The 8,889-nt window shown below is 43.3% G+C and overlaps 1 protein-coding gene across 1 annotated transcript in view; it reads left to right on the top strand.

Moving 5' to 3' along the window:
- Positions 1-208: 208 nt before the first annotated feature.
- PIGU (phosphatidylinositol glycan anchor biosynthesis class U) overlaps positions 209-8,889 on the top strand; it is a 119,284-nt gene continuing 110,603 nt past the window's right edge. The window contains 1 exon segment of the mRNA XM_006144027.3: positions 209-381. Coding sequence (XP_006144089.1) covers positions 252-381 — 130 coding nt within the window. The 5' untranslated portion in view covers positions 209-251.

The following is an 8,889-nucleotide window of genomic DNA, read 5'->3' as shown; positions in this document are numbered from 1 at the left end:
CTGCGCGGCTTTACAATTCAACTGCGATGGAAGGCACGACTAACACTTTGGCCAAGTTTGAGACGCCCCGCTTCCCGTCGTTCCGGCCTGTACCGCCGCAAAGCCTCCTGGGAGTGGTAGTTCCCGTGTCTGGTTGCTCAGGTTGCAGCAGCGGTAACGCCGGACGGCGGAACTACAGAGGGTTGTGCCAAGGTCGCTAGGCTCTTCCGGCTCGCCTTTCCCTCCCCGCCTGCGCGCCCGCCCCAGTTATCATGGCGGCTCCCTTGGCCCTGGTGCTGGTGGTGGCCGTGACCGTGCGGGCGGCCTTATTCCGCTCCAGTCTGGCCGAGTTCATTTCCGAGCGGGTGGAGGTGGTGTCCCCGTTGAGCTCGTGGAAGCGAGGTGAGGCCACCGACTAGAGTGGGCAGCCTGGTCCCGCCTGCGCTGTCCCGGTCTCTGAATGGGTGGCGGAAGCAGTGACCGCAAACGTGCGATTCCCAGAGAACTGACCTACTCCTGGGGTCCTCAGAGAGGGCGGGAGTGGGGCTGGAGGGCGGGGCTACTGAGGGAAAAGGGCGTCGGGGCGGTGTCGTGAGGTTTGGGCTCTGGGGACCCGACCACCTGAAGGGTGGGGACCCGAGGGGGCGTGCCCCGCTCAGTGTTCTGAGCCGAAGGCGTGGCCCGCGGAGGGGTTGGGATGAGGGGATGCTGTCTGGAGTCTCCATTTGCTGAGGGGATTGGAATTTGGCGCCAAATCCTAGGCGGTGATCTGTGGAGTAGGGGAAGGTGTGTGAGGGGGCACGGGGTGACAATCTTACCTATGCGAGAGTTCATGCCTGTGAATGGGTATAGGTGTCTCTTCTCCATTTGGGACTTGGAGTGTGATTTTCGCTGCCATTCCTTATTTCTCTAAGTCCTTCATCAAACATCGTTTTATGACAGCTCCTACAATGAGCACAGAACTTAGACTGAAGGAGCCACAGGCTAGCGGAAGCGATAATAGCTATGACGATTTAGGTAAAGTATACCTTCTGTGTCTGCCCAGTTCCTTCCTTAGTGTTCTGACCCTAAATAAACTGTTTTTCCAGTTTCCTAAGGATGCGGGATTTGATCTGACTCTTGAAGGACATTGGATTTGGAAAGGGAGAATAGAGAAAAGAGATTCTGATAGCAGAATTTAAACAGGAACAATAAATATTCAGGATGGAAAATGTCCAGAATAAAGGAATAACAGAGTGAGGATTAGGTGGCCAGAGTTTGGTGATTTTTAAAAGTCTTTGTTACTGACGTGAAATATACATACAATACACAATAAGTGTATAGCTCATTGAATTTTTTTTTAAGAGGGATTTTTGTTGTAGGGTATGTGTGCTTGATGGAGAGAAAGAAACAGAACAGAAAGCAAGAAATCATACTCCAAGAAGGATGGCCATAGCATATCCCTTCTCCATTCTCCTCTTGGGATTTGGATCTTTCTTCCTTTTTTTTTTATTTGAGAGATTTTTGCTATAGGGTGTGTGTGCTTGCCAGAGAGACGAAGAGAGACAGAGAGACAGATATCAAGAATTCCCTCCCAGGGGAATGGCCACCCCACATTCCCTTTCCTTTTTTCCTCTTTGGATTTTAGGCACCCATACACAGGTGCCCAGCATGAGTTTCAAGTGGCCAATCGGGGACTTGAACTGCAGTTGACTGTATGGGAGTCCAATGACGTGACCATTAAGCTATCTGCTGGTCCCAGAGCTTATTGAATTTTTATGAACTGTGTACACCCATATAACCAGCACCCAGATTAAGAAATAGAACGTTACCAGCAACACAGAAGTTCCCTTTGAATCCTTGAACTGTAAATGGTGGAGTTTTGATGTTCTCATAGCTGTTTTAGGTTGGGGAAAGACATATGAATGGATATTTTATGAACGATTAGGGTTAATTCTCTAACTGTATGTCACAGGCTATAGTAAGTCTTAAATATACCTTTTTTTTTTTTTTTTTTGAGAGGTTTTTGCTATAGGGTGCATGTGCTCGCCAGACAGACAGAGAGAGACAGAAAGACAGAAAGTGAGAAATCGCCCCCCCGGGGGGATGGCCATGCCGCAATCCCTTCTCCATTCTCCTCTCGGGATCTTGGGCACACACGCACATGTGCCCGGCGTGAGTTTAAGCCACCAGATCTGGGACTCGAACTGCAGTCGACTACATGGGAGTCCAGCGACATAGCCATTACGCTAACTGCTGGTCCCTTTTTTTTTTTTTTTTGAGAGATTTTTGCCATAGGCACATGCGCTCACTGGAGAGACAGAGGCAGAAAGCAAGAAATCACCCCCCAGGAGGGATGGCCATGCCGCAATCCCTTCCTTTCCATTTTCCTCTTGGAATTTTGGGTACCCGTGCACATGCACATGGCATGAGTTTTTTTTTGGAGAGGTTTTGGCTATAGGGGATGTGCGCTCGCCAGAGAGACAGAGAGAGACAGAGAGACAGAAAGTAAGAAATCACCCCCTGGGGGGATGGCCGTGCCACAATCCCTTCTCCTCTGTTATCCTGTCGGGATCTTGGGCACACATGCCTGGCGTGAGTTTAAACCTCCAGGTCCAGGACTTAAACCGCGGTCAACTACATGGGAGTTCAGCGACATAGCCATTACGCTAACTGCTGGTCCCCACCTGGCATGAGTTTTAAGCTGCTGGGTCTGAGACTTGAGCTGTGTTTGGCTGTGTGAGAGTCCAGTGACTGTAACTGTTATGCCATCTGCTGGCTCCACCTTTTTTTTTTTAATAGTTTTCACAGTATTCTTTGTGATAGATGGTGTTATTTTTCCTATTTTACGGATGAAGAAACAGAAATTTAGAAAAGTAAAGTATCGATAGTTGGCCCCGGCTTCCCAGTTTGTGAATGGTTATAATAAACATGGTAATAATTTATGTGTGAGATGGTAAGAGCTTGGATTTGCTATCTTTGCATATAATTATTTGTTGAACTAAACTGAAGCCACTTGGTTCCTGTTTTCTTTTGGATACTAGAAGACCTAAGGCAGTGGTTGGCAGGTGGCGTGATGGTTAAGGGCACTGGACTCCCACATGGCCAACCTCGGTTCGAGTCCCAGACTTGCGGGCTTACTTTCTCTCTCTCTCTTTCTCTCTCTCTGTTCCTCTCTGGTCAAATTAAAAGTAAATAAAAATGAATAAAGGTAAATAAAATAATTCTTTAAAAAAAAAACCTAAGGCAGTCTTAGGGCCGCCTTCTTCTGATCTTGTAGCATTTTATATAGGCCTTTGTTATTAGCATTCTCATCTCATATCATAATTATTCGTTTATATCTGGTTTTCCCACTATACTATGAGCTTCTTGAATGACCCTGCTATTTACTCCTGAATTCTTTGTGCCTCATATAGAGTAGGTACATAGTTACTATTGAATAAATAGGAAAAGAAAGTATAAACTCTGATTACTTATAAGATAGATAAGGTGAAAGATCTGAAGATGAGGCAATGTTTTATGGTGATTAAGAGCACAAAGTCTGGATCTGCCACTTACTAGCTCTGTGAACTCTTTCTTTAAAATAATTATTTTATTTAGTTTATTTGTTATTATTCTTCCATTTGACCAGAGAGAGAAAAGAGAGAGGGAGAATGAGAAGGTAAGCCGCTAGATCTGGGACTTGAAACACTGTTGGCCATGTGGGAGTCTAGCACTTTAACTACCATGCCACTTGCCAGCCCTTGTTCTGTGAACTCTTACTATTAGTTTCCTCATCTGTAAAACTGGGAGTTATAGTAAATACTCTGTTAAGTGAGATAATCCATCTTGAAGCTCAGCACAATAATGAAAGCCCAAAAGTCTAGTTCTAAAGTTTTGAAGTTAGACAGTGCAAGAACAGTGGTGACATTGGCTGAAATAAATGAGTCAGAAAGGAGAGAGCAGTAAGTATTTTATGTGTGTTTAAGGTGATAGTGTGATATTCAAAATTTAAATCTGGAGCTTGGGACCAATGTCAGAGCTAAAGAGAGATTTGGTAATCACTTGGATCTTAGTCATGATCATTTGTCTTATTTTAGGGGAAGAGTATAATATCTGTATCACTTGTCTTTAGTGTACTGTGTAATTTAAGTGGAATATTTTCAAAAGCAAATGATTGTATGAAACCCTAAAAGGCAGGCATTTAACTTTTCCACCAGCTCCCCCCGTCCCACCGAGCGCCACTCTGGCTGCACCCCGCTTGCTCTGAGCTCTGGGCTCCTACTCAGCAAACACCTCTGTCGTCTCCCTCCAGCAGCCATCAAGATTATCTTAATAAACTCCATCAGCCACGATGAGATAGTCTCTCACATTTACAAGACCCGCAAGATCGCAGAAGGGCTGTGCCTGGAGGTGGAGGGGAAGAGGGTCAGTAGGACAGAGGGTAAAAAAAGAGGGTAAAAAAGAAAATTGATGAATCGCTTATAGGTGGAAATGCCTCCACTGAAGGCTCTGAGGGCGAAGGTACCGAAAGCACATTAGTCACTGGTGTTGATATTGTCATGAACCATCACTTGCAGGAAACCAGCTTCACAAAAGAAGCCTACAAGAAGTACATTAAAGATTATATGAAATCGGGGACCAGCAGGTGGTGTGGTAGCTAAGGTGCTGGACACTCCCATGTGGTCGACCACGGTTCAAGTCCTGGATCTGGTGCTTGCTTTCTCAGTTTCTCTCTCTCTCTGGTCAAATTAAAATAAATGAATGAAGAAATTAAGTTAAAATAATTCTTTAAAAAAAATCTGATGACATGAAATCAATCAAAGGCAAACTTGAAGAACAGAGACCAGAAAGAGTAACACTGTTTATGACGGGGGCTGTAAAACAAATCAAGCACATTCTTGCTAATTTCAACAAATACCAGTTCTTTGTTGGTGAAAACATGAATCCAGATGGTATAGTTGCTCTACTGGACTACTGTGAGGATGCTGTGACCCCATATATGATTTTCTTTAAGGATAGTTTAGAAATGGAAAAATATTGGGCTGGCAGGTGGTGTCTGTGGTTAAGGGTGCTGGACTCCCACATAGTCAACTGCAGTTCAAGTCCCGGACCTGTTGGCTTGGTTTCTCACTTTCCTCCTCTCTCTGTCTCTCTCTGGTCAAATTGAAATAAATAAATAAAGCTAAAAAAAAAAATTCTTAAAAAATAGTTCCTGAATATTAAAAAAAAAAAAAAATGGAAAAATGTTAACAAATTTGGCAATTACTTTGGATCTATCACCTGTCATCATAACTGACTGCTGCTTGTCATCCACAAAACACCAGGACTAAAGACAAATGGGACTCATGTCATCTTGAGCTCTTCATTTATTCTGACTGTGATTTATTTGGAGTGGAGGCATTGTTTTTAAGGAAAAAAACATGTCATGTAGGTTGTCTAAAATTGAAATGCATTTAAACTTATTTGAGGGAACCAGCAGTTAGCGTAATGGCTATGTCGCTGGACTCCCACGTAGTCGACCGCGGTTCGTGTCCTGGACCCGGTGGCTTAAAACTCACACCGGGCGTGTGTGCGTGCGTGCCCAAGATCCCGAGAGGAGAATGGAGGAGAGGGGATTGCGGCGTGACCATCCCCCCTGGGGGGTGATTTCTCGCTTTCTGTCTCTATGTCTCTCTCTGTCTGTCTGGCGAGCGCACGCGCCCTACAAAAATCTCCCAAAAAAAAAAAAAGTTAAAAAAAAAAAACTTATTTGAGAGAATGCCTGTTAGTTTAATACACTTAAACTAAATCCATCATGTAGTGTTCCTGAAGAAGCTAGAAGCTGGTTATAAGCCACTACTAGAAAGCATATGACTGTCTTCAAATAACTTCTGCAATGAAAACTACTTCTGGGACTGGAATAAAAAAAAAAAAGAATCAAAAGTTTTAAGTCTGAGTTGCAGTAAAGGGAAAGACCATGCTTATAGCCATGCCAACATTTGAAGTGGAGCCTTTTCATCACCTGCAATGGAAGTAGTTAACTCTGGAAGAGATGACCAAAAGAATAAAGAGACTAAGTCAGTTGGAAGTTTGAAAAAAAAAAAATAAAGACAGGTATTTAAAAATACTGATGGGGGCCAGCAGGTGGCATGGTGGTTAAGGTGCTGGACTCCCACGTGGCTGACTTGAGTCCCAGACCCAGTGGCTTGAAACTCACGCCGGGTGCAAGTGTGTGTGCATGTGTGCCCAAAATTCCAGGCCAGCAAGTGGCGTGGTGAATAAAGGTGCTGGATTTGCTGGAAGAGGATTATGGCCTGAAGACCCTGCTCAAAGTGCTATCACTTTCTCTCTTGCTCTCTCTCTCTCTCTCTCTGTGTCTTTTTCTGGTCAAATTAAGAAATAACAATAACAAATGGAATTAAATAAATAAATAATAAATTTTTAAAAAGAATTAATTTATTCATCTATTTATTTTAATTTGACCAGAGAGGGACACAAAGACAGAAAAAGAGGGAAAGTGAGAAAGCAAGCCACCAGGTCCAGGACTTGAACGACAGTTGGCCACGTGGGAGTGTCCAGGGCCTTAACCACCATGCCACCTGCTGGTGCCAATAAATAATTATTTAAAAAGGAAAATCCCAAAGGAAAAATAAAGGAGAAGGGACTGTAGTGTGGCTAGCCCCCCTGAGCGGTGATTTCTCACTTTCTCTCTCTCTGTGTCTCTGGCGAGCACATGCATCCTGTAGCAAAAATCTCTTATCTATAAGTAAATTTAAAAATTAATTAATTAAAATATTAGTGTAGGAACCCTTTTGGTTTCACATGGTATTTGGAGGTTTTGTTTTTTGTTTTTGTTTTTTGGGGTTTTTTTGAGACATTTTTGTTATATGGTGCGTGCGCTTGTGAGAGAGACAGAGAGATAGAAGCGAGAAATCACCCCCCCCCCCGGGGGGGGGGGGGGGGGCAAGGCGCACACCAACCCCTTCTCCATTCTCCTTCTGGATTTTGGGCATGCATGCACATGGGCCTGGTGTGAATTTAAGCCACTGGTCCGGGACGTGAACCGTGGTTGACTACATGGGAGTCCAGCAACATAGCCATTATGCCAACTACTGGTCCCGACATTTGGAGTTTTTTAAGTGACCAGTTCTTTAGGTGAAGGGTGCTGGATCCAAATGGATTTTGATTGACTGTAATATGAATTGATTTTAATTATTATTATTATTATTATTTTGCCATAGAATACGTGTATTCTCCAGAGAGAGAAGAAAGAGAGAGAAAGAGAAAGCACTCCCCACCAGGACATTGTCATATCCCAATCCTTTTCTCTTCATTTCTCTATCTGCTCTGTATCCTGGTAACACATGCATATGTATCTGGCATGTTTTTCAACCCATTGGAGCTGGGACCTAAACTTGGGTTTGCCATGTGGGATCAGACTCCCTGTGTTATATGTATCTATCTGTATACTTCTTTGGAGAGTAAACAGCCTCATCCTGTAGAAAGGGGATTATCTTTTTTTTTTTTTTAGAATCTTTTGCCTTAGGGTGTGTGAGCTTACCAGAGAGAGAGACAGAGATGGTGAGAGGGAAAGTGAGAAATCACCCCCTAGGAGGGATGGCGATCCCGCAGTCCCTTCTTCATACTGTTGGGATCTAGGGCATGTACATACATACACCAGGCATGATTTTCAAGCCACCAGGCCTAGGACTTGAACTGTGGTTGGCCATGTGGGAGTCCATTGACGTAACCACCACACCATCTGCTGGTCCCAGAAAAGGGGGTTATCTTACCAGAAACAAGTAGAGTGCTGTTACAGAAGAGGGGAAAATTGATTTTGGCCAGACAAAAATAAGTTATCTATTACAACAGGGAAGAGATCTTTTCTTTCTTCCTTTCTTTCTTCCTTTCTTCTGCCAGAGGGCACTTGCAATTGCTAGAGAGAGACAGAGGGAGAGAAAGCACCCCCAAATGGGGGATTGTCATGCTGCAATCCTTTTTCCTCCATTTCTACACCCATCAGGGTTTTGGGCATATATACAAATGTGCCCCTTGTGTTTTTCAAGCCAGCAAGGCTGGGATTCAAACTGTGGTCAGCCATGTGGAATCCAGCAAAAATCTCTCTTAAAAAAAAAAACAAGAAACATCAGGACCAGCAGGTGGTGTGGTGTTTAAGGGGCTGGACATTCCCACATGGCCAACCATGGCTCAAGTCCTGGGCTGGTATCTTTCTCTCTCTCTCTGTCTCTGTCTCTCTCTGGTTAAGTTAAAATGAACAAATGAATAAATAAAGTTAAATAAATAATTCTAAAAAAAACCTAAAAAATCAAAAAAACATGATGCCATATTTAACCACCATGACAGCAGGACTTTATTTGTACATGCTGAAGAATACATTAGCAAATTTACTGATCTATAGTATTTAGCAAAAGCATATCTCAGAGAATTAGAGTTTAGACAGCTGTCTGAAAGATATACAGTCTGTCATCTAGCTCCATACTGGAAAATCTTCCTCTGTTAAAACAGACTAGTGGAGAATGTTGTTCCTGTCTCATACTGGGTCCTGTAGAGTTGCTTTTATGGCTCTGGAGTCGAATGCCATTGGTTTTCAATTGAGGGATGCCTTGTGAAGTGGTGAGATGAGTCATCTTTGTGGGTCTGCAGTAAAACTGTTAGTGAAGTGTGTAATAACTGCTTTATATAGCAACCTTTTTATGTGTCTCCTTGAGGGAGGTTTCTGATCTTTGTGTAAGGGCCAATTGCTATCCAAAGCAATAGGCTTTGTTTTATGGACACTATGAGTGGTGTAACTGCTTAGGTTCTGTCTTTAGGGTGGTTCTATAAAGTTTACAGTCATATATATGGTTTACTTATTATAAGTATATAGTTCTTTTCTTTAAAAAAAAAAGTTCTTTTATTCAATTTTATTTATTTATTTATTTATTTAATATGACCAGACACACACACACA

Source organism: Tupaia chinensis, unplaced genomic scaffold (genome assembly GCF_000334495.1).
Source record: "Tupaia chinensis unplaced genomic scaffold, TupChi_1.0 Scaffold000115_1, whole genome shotgun sequence".
Classification (NCBI taxonomy): Eukaryota; Metazoa; Chordata; class Mammalia; order Scandentia; family Tupaiidae; genus Tupaia; species Tupaia belangeri.
This window is presented reverse-complemented; position numbering and strand designations above follow the sequence as displayed.